Raw genomic sequence first — 19,297 nt, 5'->3', positions numbered from 1 at the left:
TATCTTTACTCCCTGGCAAATACTCATCTGTTCCCTATCTCTATAGTTTTGCTTTTCCTAGAACTTCATATAAATAAAATCATACAATATGGGTCTGGTGGTTTTTCACTTAGAAAAATGTAATTTAAGTTCATCTATGTATTAACATGTATCAATAGTTCTTTCCTTTTTATTGTTGAGAATTCCATTGAATGGATATGCCACCGTCTGTTTAACCATTCAGCCACTGAAGGACATTTAAGTTCTTTGCACTTTGGGGCAATTATGAAGAGAGCCTCTGTAAACATTTATGCACAGGTTTTTATGTGAACCTAGGATTTCATTTCTCTATAGTAAATACCTAGAAGTGAAATATCGGGGTCACGATGGATAGTGTATGTGTAATATTATAAGAAACTGCCAAGATTTTTTTCAAAGTGGCTGTGTCATTTTGTGTTCTTACCAGCAATTTATGAGAGCTCCATGTCTTTACCAGCATTTGTACTGGGAGGTTTTGTTGTTTTGTTTTTTCCTTTTTCCTTTTTAGCTATTTTTATGATGTGTAGTGCTCTTATTGTGTTTTAAATAGCATTTCCCTAATGACTGATGATGTTGAACATGGTTTTATGTGCCTATTGGCTTTCCATAACTTTTATAATATTTTGAATTTATGTATCATCCAATTAGTGATTTATGTAAACAGTCCATGGAATCTCAGAAAAAGTATATACTCTACACAATTTGATACATGTCAATATATTTCAAAGTACAATCCTTGAGATATGTCAATTAATTTAACTTCATTAATTGTATTAGTCAAGTATATTTTTGTTTTATATTTGTGTGTGTGTGTGTGTGTGTATTCTATCATGCAGTTTTAATTGTATGGTAGGATTTCATACTACAAATTTGTTTTTATCAATTTTTACTTACACTTTTAACAATTTTTGTTTTGTGCATTTTGATTTATTACTTCCCATATAAAGATTTGGCAATGCTGGAGTTTTGTTGTTTTATATAGCCCATGATCATAGTGACTTGCTCTGTTCAATGTCATTCATTTTCCCTTGGACCTTATACTTCCTGATATAAAATTCTGACCCTTGATTTCTTCTGCTTGTATATCTGTGATATACTTTATTCCTTGATTCAGAATTTATCTAATTATTTGATTGTCACTTTAGCTGAGTTATTTTTGCAGTTAGGACACCATCGTACTAATATTTGGATTTCTAGCTGTTGCTTAAATGTCTTTTTTGAAAACTATACACTATGATACAGTATTGAACTTTTCAGGGCTAAGAGATATTGATAAGATTATGAACACATGTAATGAAAAATCATGATTTAAAGACCAGATTTAGCCAAAACAAAAGTGCAGGCATATCCTGGCACTCTTCCTAAATCTCAGATGTAGCTATCAGCCAAGAAGGTACTAAAGAGGTCAAGGTGATGGAAGTGGGTCATGAATATTCCACATCACTGTGATCATTTAAACAAGGGCTGATGGCAAAAGTAATTCCAAACCATCTCGGGATTCTGTGAAAAAGATTTAGACTCAAAAAACAAACTTGATACTAAACTAGAAAGTATGTTTTTTGTGGGTAAATGCAGGCAATGGCTAATCAATTTAAAAATAATGTGCATATTTACTTAGTGCTCTTTCTCTGCAATCCTCAAATGCCACCTTTAAGTACTATAATCAATGAGATACTTATACCCCTCTGCCAGCCCTGTTCTTAGGTCATCTGTAAATGCATGTTTTATAATTAAATTACAGGAGATTATTTGGGTGTAAGGTTATTTAGCCCAAATTTATTTGTTCAGCTGATTTTAATTCTCAAACTGTGGTTCCTTGAAGACTATGAATTCCCCATTCTTCTTGATTTCTATTCCAGGAATCAGCTACATTGCACCTTTGAGCAGTTATTTCTAGAGTGGGATGTGGATGGAATATTTTCCAAACTCTTAAATAACGTTAAATAACGGAGTGTTTTCCCATGACTGTTATACACAAATGACAAGTGAGGTGGAAAGCGAGAAATCAAAACATAAAAAATTTAAAAATTAGAAGCGAATAATTATTAAATACCTAAACACAGGAGGAATTTCTAAGCATAAGCAACAATGAGATAAGGTAACTAGAAAAATGAACAAAAATATCAAAATACGACTCCCCAAAGAGACGATATAAATGGCCAATAGATATATAAAAGAATCGATCTTGGAAGAAATACAAATTCAAAAAAAGATGTTTAAGATTATCAAGAATGTAAATATGTTAGATTTAATATAGGTTTCAGTATGATAAAATAGTTCTAGCATTTACTGTTGGTGCAAATAGTAATTGAAAGAAGTTTACTGGAAAAAAATTTAGTAATATTTTTCAGGAGATTTAAAAGACAATCATATCTTTTTTTTTAATAATTCACTTTTTAAGAACAGACTCTAAGAAAAATGATCAGAAATTGTTTAAAATGTTTATGAACACTTATATAGAGAGAGATATCCATTGCAATAGAATATATAATAGTAAAAACTGGAAAAATTACATGCCCAACTATAAAAGAATGTTTACACAAATGAATTTTTCAGCTGAAATATTACTGTCATTAAAAATATGCCCATAAAGAGCACGCAAAGAAATGAGAAAAGTCATATACTAAAAAATCAAGAATAAACTAAGGGTACAACATTGCATAAACATTGCTCAAGTCTATGAAAAATGTATGTTTGAAAAGTATGGAAAGAAATACATAAAAATATAAACAACGGTCATTCTAGATAATAGAATTTAAACTTTTTCCTTCTTTTTTTTAATATCTCGTTAACTTTTTTATATTGAGTACATATTGAAACAGTAACATTTGGATATATTGGATTAAGGAAAATATATTATCAAAAATAATTTCAATTGTTCCTCTTTAGTTTTTCTTAATGTCATGGATTTTTTTCTTTTTTTTTTTTAATTTCTTTTTTTAAAAATATCTTTATTGGAGTATAATTGCTTTACAATGTTGTGCTAGTTTCTGCTGTACGACAAAGTGAATCAGCTACATGTATACCTATATCTCCATATCCCCTCCCTCTTGAGCCTCCCTCCCACCCTCCCCATCCCACCCCTCTAGGTCATCACAAAGCACCGAGCTGATCTCCCTGTGCTATGCAGCAGCTTCCCACTAGCCATCCGTTTTACATTTGGTACTGTATATATGTCATTGCTACTCTCTCACTTCTTCCCAGCTTCCCCTTCCACCCCTGTGTCCTCAAGGCCGTTCTCTACGTCTGAGTCTTTATTCCCTGCTTCTTTTTTTTTTTTAAAGATTGATTGATTGATTGATTGATTGATTGATTGATTGCTATGTTGGTTCTTCGTTTCTGTGCGAGGGCTTTCTCTAGTTGCGGCGAGCAGGGGCCACTCTTCATCGCGGTGCGCGGGCCTCTCACTATCGCGGCCTCTCCTGTTGTGGAGCACAGGCTCCAGACGCGCAGGCTCAGTAGTTGTGGCTCAAGGGCCTAGTCGCTCCGCGGCATGTGGGATCTTCCCAGACCAGGGCTCGAACCCGTGTCCCCTGCATTAGCAGGCAGATTCTCAACCACTGCGCCACCAGGGAAGCCCCTGCTTCTTTTTAATTTTGGAGATAAAGTGGCCATGGTGTCAGCAAATTAGCTTATCATAATGCTCTGCTTGCCGTATTTCCAAAATGGCTTTTATATAATAGGATTTCCACGTGGAAGAGCTTTTGTCAGAGTGAGTTCCCTGTAACCCCAGGTACCCATGGTGCTCTGTCAGAAGAGTTCCAGAGTCCAATGTGCACAGGAAACCCTATAACCCACATCCTCCTTGCAGAGATTCACCATGCCCATTAGCGTAATAAAGATACTGAGAAGTCTCCTCTTGGAAATATCAAACCTTATTTAATTACTGTTTCTCAGCATCCTTCAAATTTATTTGACTATAAAATTTCAGATTCACTCCCTAGAAGGACTTGAAATGCTTTCAATGAAATCCCCTTACAAATACTAAGAATTCTGATTAAAAAGAGTCAGTGATTGAAAGTGGCCAAGAAATTTAAACAATCATGATTCAGCATGGGCTTGAGTTATTATATGTCAATGAAGTTAGTGGAATTAAAATTAAATAGGATTTTTTATCCATTCATAAACAATAATTTTATCTTCAGACCTTCTAAGTACATCTCAGTCTAAGTTTTTAGAAGTCAGATATTGAGATCGTTCACACTTCCCCTTACATTACAATCAGGCCATGGGTTGATTGGGTCGGAGCAGTTAGGTAAAGGGAGGAGAGAGAGAAAGAAAACAGAATTTTTAAAAAGAAACAGGTGCCATCTTAGATGCTCATCTTTACTCTGCAGCTACTGCTTGACTTGCTTTTCAAAGCAGAAATTAGTCCTCAGGCATTTTGGTAAGAGTTGATACATGAACAATCATCCCTGCTTTTTACAAGTCCTTTTTTGATTTCTTGGCTTGGTATTGAGGCTGAGGGCAGCTGAAACTGAGGGCAGCTGCCCTCAGACACTTCATCCTAGAAATACTTTCTCTTGGAAAAAAAATTAATTATCCCAAGGTCTTAGCTTTTAATTTATAAAATACATGAGGAGCAGAAATAACAGATTTAACTTCAGTGTGATATAGGGGCAATGAGTGAGTTATGTGAAAGGCACTCACTTTACACGTGCAAGAGATTAGGGCTGTAGCTGCTACAGATCAAGAGATATGCGTTCAGTGTGGAGTGTTCAGTGTTATATAGCATACAGAGGAGACTTCAGCCACAACTAGCAGGATGGAGCAGAGGCTAGCTGCCAGAGTTCCCATCTGCAACAGCAGGAACTTCCTCACTTGTAGGTTTAGATGGTCCTGTAGCCCAAACTTCTAGTCTAGTAGGTATCTCATGACATTCACTGGCCAGTCCAGGATTAGGTCAGAAAAGCTGTGACAAGGCACTCATCCTTTGGTGCAGGGCAACCCTGTTATGTGTCCTTCTACACTGGCCAGAATTTTGGTAGTTTTCCAGCATCCAAATGAACTCACGGTTATTTATTCCAACCTCCAACCATTGTTTTTGAGGCCCATTACTGTTTGCAACTTTGAAATTCTACCTCTTTTCTAGTTTGCCAAACATTACTCCTGTTCATCCCAAGTCTGTCTTTTGAAGGTGGGAATCAACACAAATCCCCTTTCCATTCCTCATTACTGGCCAGATGGTTGCATGGCACAAAGGTCAGTATCACCGGTGTCTTCAAAATACTTGCCTCCCTCTGCCTTGTGAGTATTATGAGGATTTGCCTCCTTCAGAAGGCCAAAGCATCCCAGTTCAGAAGAAGGCCTGGAGGAGCCCAACTCCAGGGATAACACTCTTGGTAAATTCATCACTAGAAATTTTTTTTCCCTAAAACGTAAAGCATTACTAATGAAGTAAAAATATTCCAAATCCAATATGGGAAATGTTGGAAAAATATATAGAACTTGATAGAATTCAAACCATGTCCCAACCAACAGTCTTCCCAACAGCATCTACAAAGGCAACACAGTACAGCAGGGAGCAGCTTAGATTCTGAATCCAGTTCCTCCTCTTACAAGATGTAGTACTTCGGACCAATGCCTTAACATCTCTGGGTCTCAGTTTCCTCATCTGTAAAATAGGGTAATTTTGTGGGAATTAAATGTTAGCACTTGAAATGCTATTAGCACTCTGTCTGGTAATTTATAAGCACCAAATAAGTGTTAGCTGTGGAAGACAGTGAATTTCAGTAGAGCAGAAATCATTATAAATCTTAAGGGCTTCTTTTATTATTTCATTTTGATGATCTGGTGTTTGTTGATATGAACTCACAGGTAAACACCAGTCGGGGGCATGGCGCCCCAGGAGACTTAGATCCACATTTTGCTGTATAAGTGCATTTCATGATCACAACAGATTGTTGGTAAAGAGTAAAACAGTGGTAAAATATTTGTCAATGTTTCTCAACAATCAAGTTGAAGTAATAATGGTCTAATGCTCAGGATCCTGAGTAGATTCAAAGACATGTATCCAAGAGGTCTGTATACCAATTCTTGGAATTCTCTGTCACTCCCTACATGGTAAAATGTGTCTTCAATGACTCATTATGTCCTGAATCCACATCACGTGCAGTGTGTACAGTGACAAAGGAGACACTGAACACAAGCTTGTTAGCACACAAATGAAGAAGTAAGTTAGGGTCTGGGGTCAAGATTTAGACAGATCAAATAACTTAAAGTTGAAAAACTGTATGACCTTTACCCCTATTTCCTAAGTACAGCACAAATAAATAATGAATGTTTAAGACACACTTAGGTCTGGAACGTGCAGTAAGCATGCAGTGTAAAATGTGAACCTCCTTTTGAGATATTTCCCCCTAAAATCACCTAGTGGTTTTAAGGGATATATCTCCTATTGGTAAAGTTCTACCCATTACACAGAAGGTTTCAGAGTCCCTAAGCTTTGCTGAAGATTGGTTCTACCTCTGCCTTATGCTTTTTGGACTAACAGGTTTCCTTAGGTTCTGTTTGCTGGTAAGAAGCTTTTTTTTTTTAAATTGTCTTTAAAGTAATTTAGGTTTGAAAACTATTTTCTCTGCACACAATAGATTAATTCTGTCTGGTTGTTTCAACAACAAAGCAATACATTCTTTCAGATAATGTTTGTTAGTGCTTTCTTTTTACTTGGTGCTGGAACTTTTGTGTGATTTCTTGAAAGTTGGTGACATTGAGCAAAAGAATCCTGGCACAAGAATCAGGGACTCTGGGCCTGGACCTGGCTCCTCTTGCCCTGTGATCTTGGCAGTGGGATAGGCAGAGTCTTTCCACAGTGCCTGACCCAATAGTAGGTAGTCAGTTCCATTTGCCCAATGACTGAATGAATGACCACTCAGATCTCCAGTGCCCACAGATGTGTATTGTGGGGTCATATCCACTTTCCTAAGTGCTGGATGCTAAAGTGATGTACAAAAGTGAAAACGATGATTATTGTTGTTAGAAGTTGCACTGCTGTCTATATATTTCAAAAGTAGGTTACCTAGCTAAAGAGTAGTGACAAAGAACAAAAAAATGTATAGCCAGACAGATCGTTGTCCCAGTACTGATTCTGCCATTTACCAGGTTGGTGATCTTTGTTAGTTATTTAACCTCTGATGAGTCTCAATTTTCACACCAATAAATGGGAACAGAAAAATATTTACCCATAAAACTGAGACACAGATTAACTAAAATAATGCATGTAAATCACTTAGTCCAGTTCCCGGCACAGGAATTATATTTAATTGTTGTCATTGTTGCTACAACTATACTATCATTTAAAATTATGTGACAATGTCATATACTTTAAATGTATCACATACACACACAAAAAAACAATGATAAACAGCTTGCTTAATTCTGATAAATTCTTCCGCCAAGTAAATAACTGTAAAATGCTAACTGTTTTTGATATGTCAGTATGGAACAAAAAAATCTTAATTGTTGATTTGAACATGCCAATAAATTTTGGAATCCATATTTTAGTGTAAAAGTTCACTCACCACAATGAAAACTTTAGCAAAGAGCATCGTAATGACTTATCTTTAGCAAGTTATCAAACAATGAAAAACCAATAAATCCATATTTTCCCACTCAACGTATTAGGAAATATCATAAGTCTATGTGATGACTTTACAATATGGATACTGTAATCAGAAGAGGTCCACAGTTCATGCATGGCCTTCTGTGTGACTTTTTGGATAAAACTCATAAGTTCCCATGCTGCTTTAAAATATTATAACAAGAAACAATTCAGGAAAATTAATAAAAGGATCTGACTGTCATCTGAAAAAAAAAAAAAAAACCCAAAGAAATAGTCAAGGAAAGTCAAAATGCTTGAGGCTGAATTGTTTGAAATAGAAACAAAATGATAATAATACAAAATAGTAATGAGAACAGCTACAAATTAGAAAATCATAAATTCAAACATGATCTGATTAACAGACAACACTAACAGTGCCAGGATTGAATGATTATTTGAACAGAGTGGCTTTCCTCTTTTAGAGTTCAGGAGTTTATTCACCAATATTTTCATCATGAATCAACATTTTGCAAAATTAAAACTAAAAAAAAAACACAAGTTGGCTTCTGAAAATAAGCTTTCGAACTCAAGATTTTTTTCTTCCTGTCTTTCAAAAGGGTCTTTTAGGGATTGCCCAGCCTTCACCACCACATGTTTTCTAATTCTATATTATTAATTTGGCCTGCCATTAGTTTCCCCTTCTCCATAACAAGCAAGGAAATGGTACAGGTAATATCTGGAACTAAAGTAGAATGTCGGGTTCATTCTAGGAAAGGGACCAAAAGTAATTGAAAAGCACCTTTCAACAGCAACTCACAGAAAGTGTTGCCTTCAGGTGATCACAGGGAAGCCCCACAGTTACCCAAAATCTCGGTCGTGGACTGACCTTTCCTTGGACACCCCAAGGAGGGAGCAGAGCCCATCAACTGACCAATTTGAAGACAGAGTCCCTGAAATTCAAGTTCATTTTCTTTTGGATGGAGCAAAAGTCATGTGCATAATGTTCCACAGTTTCAGATAGAAAATTATCTGACAATGTCTGGTGGACTGGGCGTAGAATACCAACTCAAACATTAAAACAGCATGGATCTTCTTCTAGTAGAAGGAGTTATAAAAGCAATAGGGATCGTTAATTGCATCCTTTGCTCATGTCGGCTCAAAGACCTATCCCCTTGCCTTATTAAGTCCTAACTACAATTCTGTATTATGATCTCTTTACAGATGAGGGAACAGTCCCACGAAGTGAACTAGTTTGTTCAAAGATATGCAGGTGTTAATGCAAAGCTGATATTCGAACCAGTGTGACTCCAAAACCCTTACACTTAAACCCGCCTGAGAGGGTTAGAGAACCAAATAACCCCTCCTCACTCTGAGCAAAGAAAACATCTACAAAATATTAACCATAAGACTTATAGAATTGATGACCTTCACCTCTTCCTCACTAAATGAGTCTTCAATGTCTGCATCAAAGTTATTTGCAGAGGAGCCTACATCATTTCCAAGTCCAACTCACCCTTCCTCTGCTTTTGATAATTATAGAAGCAAAAGCAGGCTAAAATTTCCATCCTTCAAAGCTTTGAAGGGGAACAGAGTTTATACTGGAAAGAAGCTGTTCTACTCAAAGCTCCTCTGGGATTAAAGGGTAGGGGAATGGCTCTGGCCTCGAGGCTTAGAGGTTGGTTATTTATGAGAACTAAACAGCAGACACACCTGCTCCCCCACGAAATTCCACATCTGTGAGTCACAGGAACTCTGCTAGGGGAGAGGAAAGGTAGCAAAGAAGAAAGACAATCATCTGAATTTGCCTCCTCCTGAAATGATTTTTACCTGCAACATGCACTGTGGAGAATTTTATATGGTTCCACTCAGAATTCACAAAACTTTAACACACAGTCACGGGTCCTTTCAGGAAGAATGACATAGAATTGAGAATCAACAGGCCTAGAGATTGAAAACACATATTGCCCTTTATATTTGCCCTACGAATCTGCGTATATTCTAGTGCTTTCTCTACTGAGTTTTGTGATTGGCAATGGTAGTCTGCTGTTTGTATTGTGGGTTTTGTCTCTAATTTAAGTTTTCTCTAAAACAGTTTTAATATATCATGTGAAATTACTGATCCAGATACAATTAAGAATTTTTTTTCAGCATGCCATGCCTGTTTTTGCCACTTCACCAACTTGTGACATAATTAGTTCTCACACTATATTATGCTTATCTCTTAAATTTTGCAATAAATTGACCAGGACAAGGATTAACATACCTATCAGTAACTTGCACTGAAATTGAAGTGATTCTAGAACTCTTGTTGACTAAACACTCAATATGCATCTATCCATTTGTCCCCAATATCTTCAGTTGATGCCTCAATATACACTCTCCCTGTTTCTCTGCTCAGCTCTCTACACGGAGAGGCTGACTTTTCGGGAGCTGATCCAATGGGCTCCACGGCCCTTGGCTTTCAGTGAAGATCAGCCAATGGGAAAGACAGCGGAAAAGTAAGGTCTGGGTATTTACTGCTTGACCTCCCTCCCTGCTGAGTCCATTGGGGTTGGTTGCCTGGCATCGCTCTCACAAAGGCCACTGTTCCCGTCAGGGTGCCTTCCCTCTACAGTCCTCCTCTAAGATTTCTGGTAACTGTTTCTGCTCTCGTCCCATCCTAGGAGTCATGAAAGAAGGCTCCCCTGCTTTTCCACGTTCTGCATTATCTCCAGTTTTTCCAGAAAGCCCCACCTACAACATTAGAAATATTATAACATTAATTAAACTCTCCTCAAATGATGCACTTTGTGCATATTGTCTCTTTCCACTGGGGATAAGAAAAGGATGAATAGGGCTTGATTCCTGCTAGTGTAACATGTCATCAAATATGTACTCAGGAGGGTCCCGCATCGGGTCTAATACCCTGCTGCCACCATCTTGGAATTCCTGATAACTCTTAAACAAGTGGCCCCACATTTCCATTTTACATTGGGCTCCATGAATTACTTAGCTGCTCCTGCAAATGTGGTACAGATGTTGGCTACAAATGAAATTCCAGTAACAATAACAATAATGGCCATTTCGAGAGGTCTCACTAGGTTCCAAATACTCTTCTTAAAATTGTATGTGATTAACTCATTTAATCCTCTCAGTACCCAAGGAGGAAGATGGTATTATTATCACCAGCCCTTCTTAAGCAAGGAATGAGAGACACATTTGCCCAAATTACAAATTTGTAATTTGCCCAAGGTCACCCTGCAAGAAAGTGTAGGCTATGGAATCCTAATCCAGGCAGGCTGGCTTCTTCTATGCTACACTACAATTAGGTTTCATTTATAATTAAATCTTAAAGCCGTTTGAGCAGTAATATGCCATGGACTCAGAATTCTGAAAATAGACTGCCTCTCCCTCTATAGGAAGGCTAATAGCAAAGTTTCACTGAGGACAGGAAATCTGTGTACAACAAATAATATTGAATTTCTCATATCAGGACAGCATAGCTGAAGGGGTCTGTAAATGTTAATAAATCTTTTGATGTTGACATGTTTCATAGGCCTGCATAAAATCTAAGTGAGATTTGCATCTAACCTCTTTAAACTATTTTCTTTATTGCAAACAACTTCAGGAAAGCTGTTAAACCACAAGAACAATAAAATTGTTATTTTCTTCCAAAAAGAAGTTAAATAAACACAATATGTAAGAGATAATGTAATTAGATGTATTTATTTCTAAAATGCAGGGTTGTTTTTGTAAGGCAAGCCCCAAGACTCCATTGTTTATGAAAAGTAAAATGAAAAGACACATCATCGTAAAGGCAGGGATCTTCATCATCTTAGAAATTATAAGATAATTATAAAATAATGAAACCTTTGTTTCATTTCTATACCGATCAAACAATTTAACATTACACAAGGTCTGGGTTTCTACGTTTTGTATAATGTGTATGTAATTCACTGCCTTCCAAGTGTAGATATGTACTTTCTTTGGTTATGAAGGTTTGTTGTTATTTCCCTTTCTCCCAACACCACTAAAGAACCTTCTTACAAATCTACAAATGACTTTTTTTTGCTCATTTTAAACATTGTACACTTTAATAGATTTTCTTTCTACCTTATTAGATTATCATTTTATCATAGCCGTTTAGATAAGACTCGTACAAACCTGGGGTTACTACTTGGTTACGTAGCTTCTTGTAAACATCTCCAAAAAAGGCAGGTGAATACTCCCACTATGATTTTTATCACACTGTCATAATTTTAAGCTCCATGACTGGATCTTAAACATTCCCTTTAGACATCAACATCACAACAGCTTCCTTCTCCCCCCAAATAAATGTGCCAGTTGTCAGGGCTGACTGGTGTATTTTAAAGGATATCTTAGCCAAGGGTATTATTTTAAGAGATGAGCAAATGGGGAAACCCCACAGCCCAGGCAATAAAATATGAACTGAAGGTGCAAAGAAGCACTCATAAATATTCCCTAGAACAAGGGATGCATTGTTTCCCTCCCACCCTTTCAGTGGCTCCTCTGATCTCAGCCCCTCTCTGCATCAGGGAAGCCTCTTCCTTTAACCTATGGTTTTTTCAAGCTGAGTTACCACATTATTTATGACTGTAAATGTGAGTAGCCTGTCTGTGTGCTCCTTGTACACACACACTGAGAGCGCCCCCTCTCTTTGCCCCGCTTCGGTGTTTCAGTCTGGAAGGATGAAAGGATTTCCCCCTGGAGCCGATGTGGCTGGGGATGTGGTACTAGCAGCAGTGTCACGATGAGGTAGACAGAGGGTTTCCCCGCAGCCTCCACCTGCGAGGCCCAGAGACGGCCCCTAACACTCATTTCATTCGTTTTCCTCCTTTCCAGGGCTTTAAAAAATACTTATTCACTCTCCATCTCATCCTCATTGTTCTCTGTCTCCAACCGTTACTCTTGATCTCTTTATGCTCTCTCAACATCTCTCTTCAACTTAAAAAAGGAAATCCTCATTTCTTTACAGACGTGCCATGAGTATTCCATAAAAATTCTATTAGCCAATGGGTTTTATAAACCAAAAACGGATCGCATTTTTGATGAGCGTTATTTTTGTTCAGTGGTGCGTTTTTCCCTTTTTTTTTTTTTAACTTGCCCTTGAATTTCCCCTTTTAAATTTTAATACTGTTATAAAATAGGAATGGCAAAAACAATTAAATTCAGTCCATGGGATCCTCGGGGAGAGGTGAGGAGGTGAAGATGAAAGGGATGGTAGAGAAACAGTTAAAGGGGATGCAACAGCCAGAGAGGTTCTGATGCCCTGGGGAGCTTTTCTCCTGATGGGTGGAGGCTGCAATGGGCCCATCATAACCTTTTCCTTCTCAACAGAGAGAAAACAGGAGAGTGTACCTCAATGATGGAGCTGTGACGAATTGATTTTCAGCTCATCTAAGCCTTCAGCCACGAAGAAACAAGGACCAAAGGCAGACCCCAGGAAGGGTGGGGGCAGTCAGGAGAGGGATGCCAAGAAAGCCTGAAGCTGGAGAGGCCCTAGAACTACAGAAGAAAGGCCAACAAATGGGAGGGGCAGGAGGTGGGGAGGAGAGAGGTGATATTGCAAAAATGGAAGAGTGAAAGGGAAGGAGCTGGAGATGGTGGGTGAGCAGCCCCAAGCCCTTCTACAGTGTGTTTTCATACCTTCTTCTCTCCAGCCATGACTTCTGATTAAACTTCTAAAACTAGCGATTTGTGAGTGACCATTCAAACGTGCAAAAAACTTCTAATTAAACTATGATTATAACTATCTCTGCAGCCATGCTCATCAATCAGCAAGGACATAGCTTTAGAGATGAACAAGAATCCCCCTGGGGTGCGTTCATGAATGCCAAGGGTTGATGAAGAAGAGAGAAAAAGGTCTCCACCCTCAGTAACTTCTTTTCTCTTCAAAAGTGAAAAGTTGTAAAGAATGATTGTTTTACCCAGTATTACCTTTTCTTATTCCAGGCATAATCCATGAATATGTACTGTAATGGTTTTAGATCATCTTTCCTTCCATCCCATCCCTCTTTCCTCAAAAAAAAAATTTTGTGTGTGTGTTTATAGGTGCGTTTATGTTACACAAGTGTTAATAACCCTGTTGGAAAGACTACATAGATAGGCATCTTTAGGTAGATCTGTGTATAAATTCCTCTCCACTGGGCACTTGAGTCAGCCAAAACCAACAATAAATATCAAAGATGTCTTTCAAAGCTGTCAACTGAGGGCATAAGCATTTTTTTTTTCTTCCAATACCAAGGGAGTTTAATGATTTGGGGAAGTAGGGGAGAAGGGTTTAAGCATTTTTTTCTATTTCATACCTTAACATGTTAAATATGTTGTCATAAAACATGAAAAAATGTAAGCATCACATTTTTATACTTTTATGCTTGAGAATGAATATACATTCTTGAACTGTATCTGAGTATTTGACTCCAAGCCAACTGATCAAAGCCCATTAATAAACCCGAAGTTCTTTATCAGGGAAATACATGTAGACAAAGAATAATACAAAAGTGAATTTCCTATGTTGACTGATTTTTGTAATTTCCTCTAAAACATCTACAATGTTATGTCATTTTAATTTTATGATCACCAAGTAATCAAATTGGTTTCTAACTAAAAGATCTTAGAAATACACTACTTGTTTATGTAAGCTAGAGATATGCTTAAATATTGCAAACAACTTACCTAATCATTCTTTTCATTTGCAAAGGTATTTGATATATAAACTAACACTTAACATTTTTGAAAAAGAAAAAATTTACCAGAAAGATATTTTTGTTACTAACTAAATAGTGTGGAATTGACTAAGCAAAATTCCACTGATATTCATTAGTTTTAGGGAGAAAGCAGAGAAGTCAATCTGTAAAAGCTATAGACTATGAGACTGACAAAAGTTGGCCTAAGAATAATGAATAAAATAAGGCGGAAAGTTTCTCTTCACACAATTAATAATTAATATTTGTTTCTTCAAAGTGAACAAATCACTAAAATAATTTAAAGGTCAGAATAATGTGTTTGGTTTTAGTTGTTTACATTGGCCTTGAGGCAATTTATTCACATTTTATTTTTTCTTCTAGTAAATTCTACTCTACTTTTTGCTTATGAACATAAAACTAATCTCATCTGAAATTTTAAAAAATAGATATTTTGTTAAATTTGATTCAGAGTTTGAATTAAATTTAATTGTTCTTGGTGAGCAAAACTTATGTTGGAAAAAATGTCTTTCTGAATGACAAGATAATTGTAGAAAATCCATTATTTGACTTGAAAATGACACAGGCAGGCATTAATAACAAGGATGCTACTAGATCCATTTTATATAATTCAACTTGTTATGGGAAATGTCAACAGATTCTTTTCACATTTTTAAATATCAGGTGACTTCCTCAATACAAATCCCTTGCCTCTTGCTAATTTGATCATTTGCCCTCAATCTCCACTATATACATATCTTTTAAGATACTAAAAAAATAGAATAAAATCCTTTTGAGTCTTATAGAAAGTGAAAAAAGTTTCAGATAATATTGGTTAATGAATTTTACAGTAAGAAGCACTGAAATTCTTAGCACTGTTAATAATGATATTACTCTCTTACCCTTTCTAAGTATACTTTGACCTATTTTATTATGGAAGAAATACAGAAGTTAAAGCTTTTTACTAAGTAGTGATTGACTATAAGCTTTGGACATATTAGGAGGCATGGTCTAAAGATAATAAAATAAAACTGTGGTTCAATTTTCCTCAGAGACTACTAGGAAAAACTCACTTAGTATCACAATCAATTTGTCAGTAATTTCATGTGAGACATTTCATTTGGAATTACTAAATAAGGAGAAAACAATACGGTCTATTATTGAAGATGAATCACTACTCAGCAAGTTAAGCATGATAAGAATAAATAAATAAAAATTTTCTGAAGCTTATATCCAGTATTGTTTCTCTAGTGTAAAATGAATAATTATATTTCATGGTATAGTTAATAAACTGCTTTGTTATTATAATCCAAACAAATAAGCAAAAGTCTACTGATTTAAAAATATAAGTATTCTTTAACGATAAAAATGTTCCTAAAAGTCCTTGAATAAAACTGTTTATTATTGGTTTTGGCTTTCTTATTCTATGTAGATTTATATAGAACAATGGTGCACGGGTTCAAAAATCATACTTCATTCCTTTCTGAAAAAACAAATACACTCTCTTGTGAATGATCAAAGTATTCAATTTTAATATATTATTAGAAAAGATTCATGACTGAGCTATTGTTTTATAAAGTACAAAACATAACACAGTCTTTCCTGTCAGATTTTAGATGACCTGAACTGATTTTTTCAGTGATTTATTTTATGAATATGTAAATCATGCTAAATTGCATTTTTTCTATGAAAATATTAAAACTAACTTAAATTATTGAATAAGCTTGAGAAATTGCTACAAATTCAAACATACCATGAGTCACATTTGCATGCCACTCATGAAGAAAAAGCAATCAAACTAATTTAGAATTAAGATATATTTTAATGGCTTAAAAGTTCCAAAGGAACCTTTTAATTACATGTAGAAGAAAAGGCCCCCAGGACACCCGATTAAGGCAACCAATGATGACTTACTAAAACTTATAATGAGAGCTTTGTCTCCTGTAACGTGAAACATATGATTTATTAGGCACCTTATCCTTCCTGCTAGGATTGCTCAGAGCAAATGAGCAGGGCATATTAAGCAACACATATTATAAAAGCATCATGTGTTATTAAGATTTGTTGCTATCTGACTTTTCAAAGAATATTTTTTGAGATATTATTTGAGGAAGTTTTAAATTAAATGTGTAATAAAACATGTCAATTTTAAGTCCAAGCAGATTGCACTTTTAAAATAAAGTTTTAAAAGTTCTAACATTAAAATTGATTAAATTTACTGATTAAGTTTTGTCTTCAAAAATAAATACTCTCTATGTGTTTTTTTTTTGAATGTTTAAAGACAGTAAATTTTCACCTTCAGTCACTACCAAAAAATTTAAAGAAAATTACAGCCCCCATAAAATCATTTTAAAGTGGTGACTCTTTAATATTATTGCAAGATGAAATACTGGACACTAACTTATCATTTGATATTGTCAATATCAATTTTTTAGGTATTGTCAGTATCAGCACTAAAACATAATTTTTTAAATTATTCGCTAACCATACTGCTAATTAAAGACTTTTTCAATTGAAATTTTTTTATCTTAAATGACAAGGAAAGTTTTGTATAAGTAAAGCATCATAGAATGTTTTACATTTCTCTTGCCTCTGAAAAAAATCAAATAAGTATAATATATTTTAATCATTACAGTTAAAAAAATGTTAGATTGAAACTTCTTTTCCAAAATATTTTTCACAGAATTTCAGAATCTATCCCTGAAAGTCTTTGATAGTAATCTTTTACAATATTATTTGAACTTAATTAATTTCACATCAATATTTTCACAGTAGTTTCCTCACTAAAATGAGAGTTCTTAAGTGGCATATAAATTACACTTACATGTCTTTTAAATTACTAACCAAAAAAATGGTCCAGAATCTGGCTTTTACTTTTCCATCTGTAAATACTTACATCATCATCATCATTATTATTATTATGATTATTATTTTGCCCATAGCTTAGCTATCCTCATAAATTCTCCTTTTTTTAAACTATTGCCTGTTTATTCATACATTTAAGCAAAGTTGAAATTTTAACAAGATGTGAAAAGACCCAAATTTACCCAAACCATGTGTTTAATTTTAGCTTTTTATATTAAAATATATATATATATACATATGACTTTGTTGCCTAAGGCAAAATCTTATTTTATGTCAATGAAAGAAAGGAAACAGAAGCTGGAGAGGAGAGTTATAGAAAATGACTTTATATAAACATGACCACCTACCAGGCAGCTACTTTACCATTAGGAAAACGTCCACTTTGCAATAACATAGATTAACAAATAAACGAACAACATACCTAAATTGACAAAGCTCATGACCATGTCAGCATCATTCAGAAAGTTGGCATCATGTAGGCTGGCTAGAGGAGGACTCTGGGTGGTCAAGGGAGTCGTTCGAGACAACTGGATGCGGCGAGGGTACCCATTGGGAGAGGCTGGGGAGCCCTTCCTGGCTCCCCTGGTCTCTGCTGCCAGGGATGCCCTCACAGAGTACTCCGGCTCCTCGGGGTTCTCCTCACTGGCCATGGCGTTGTACAGGTCCAGCATAAAGAGAGGTGCAGAGGAAGCTTGTTTTCCAGGTGAAAATGGTCTGGGTCTGTGAGGCAAACCCAAGATAGAAAGAATTTCCCTCTGTATTTCCCGTCTTTCGTGGTTCCGTAGTCTTCTATAAATAAAACTGGAGTGAACATGATTGTCTCCCAAACTTCCTTTCGCAGAACCCACTAGAACCCAGCAGCTCCAGAGGCAACCCACAATACCCCTAAGTAAAAATACAGTCAGATGCATTTTTGTCCAAAAGCAAAAGTTGATATTTTTTAGTCGTTCTTGTCCTCTTACCAAAAAAAAAAAAAAAAATCTAAGTTCTTAGGAGGTATATTTCCCCAGTAGCTGAAAAACAAATTTACCTATTCTTCATGACAGTGACATTTCTGAACACACATCCTCATTGATTTTCCTGCCCTATTTTCAATATATTGGAATATGTCAAGAGTAGTTATTTCTAAGAAAGCTGAAACTCAGATTTCCAGTTATCCACAGTTGTTAAGAGTTTTTGCTGCATGGATGGAGCAGAAGACGGCTAATATTATTTGATCAGATGACCTATGCATTCCTATATCAATATATGATAATCAGGCCTTTGGTATTTGAATGAACGGAAGTTGATCTTCTAATAAACTGTAGTTCCCAAAGTGATCTTCACTTGCTCTTGAGTTCTTCTCAACCCTTGAGCTCTTTCCAAGACAAATCCTGATTTCTGAATCACAGATCTATGCTGATCTGCACCTTGGTGTTGGAATATATATTTGTCCGGCAGCTTGGTGATAACTTTAACATCTTTTGTGTCGTCTTAGTGTAAAACAAGACTCAAGGTTGTACTATTCAAGTCAATGTGTTTTCCTGAATTTACTTGCAAACCTTGCTGAAAGTCCCTTCACTCTCTTTCTCCTTCTTACTGTTAATTCCACCTCCAGCAGACACAAATATACCAGCCCTCTTCAAGGGAGATCTAAAGAGTAATGTAAGCACAACCCTGCTGGGAAAGAAGAGGCTTCTCATTGTAATTTGAAACTGGTAAAGCAAAAAGAACTTAACCCCTTTGCTACCAGAAAAGACTTCATTTTCGCAATTTTATAGGCACGCATCTGACACAGCACAGTGATGCACGGAGCATATAAGTTCTGGGGGGGAAAGCCAGTTTTCAAGTGGCACACTGGAAATTTGGTCACCAATTTTATAGAGGACCCTTTCAGATCTTTCTTTTAATAGTACACATTTAATACACTTCTATATTAAGTCTCAGGTTGTGGCTGAATTAACATGAGATGTCTCCGTTACGTATTTGAGGTTATTTCTAGTTTTTGTAAGTTATTAAAGCTTACTTCTTGAAAAATAAAAGGAAGTGTCATAAATTGAGGTTAATTTATTGTTTGTTTATGACAGCCAGATCTCTTTAGAATAAAATACAGTAGAGAATTCACCACCAGTAAATATATTCTAGCTCCCAAAGCAGTAGTTATAATAATTCCATGATGGTGATGAGATAGCCCAGGTATAATGATCTTTAA

The 19,297-nt window shown here is 35.9% G+C and overlaps 1 protein-coding gene across 2 annotated transcripts in view; it reads right to left on the bottom strand.

Annotated features, from left to right (window-relative positions):
* BMP5 (bone morphogenetic protein 5) overlaps positions 1–18,017 on the bottom strand; it is a 119,189-nt gene extending 101,172 nt beyond the window's left edge. For both annotated transcript variants that reach the window (XM_068557806.1, XM_068557807.1), the window contains exon 1: positions 17,528–18,017. In XM_068557806.1, the coding sequence (XP_068413907.1) occupies positions 17,528–18,017 (490 nt within the window). The remainder of the gene's footprint in view (positions 1–17,527) is intronic.
* Between the last annotated feature and the right edge of the window lie 1,280 nt (positions 18,018–19,297).

This window comes from Eschrichtius robustus, chromosome 12, assembly GCF_028021215.1.
Source record: "Eschrichtius robustus isolate mEscRob2 chromosome 12, mEscRob2.pri, whole genome shotgun sequence".
Lineage (NCBI taxonomy): Eukaryota > Metazoa > Chordata > Mammalia > Artiodactyla > Eschrichtiidae > Eschrichtius > Eschrichtius robustus.
Note: the sequence above shows the minus strand (reverse complement) of the source record. Positions and strands in the feature narration are given on the sequence as shown.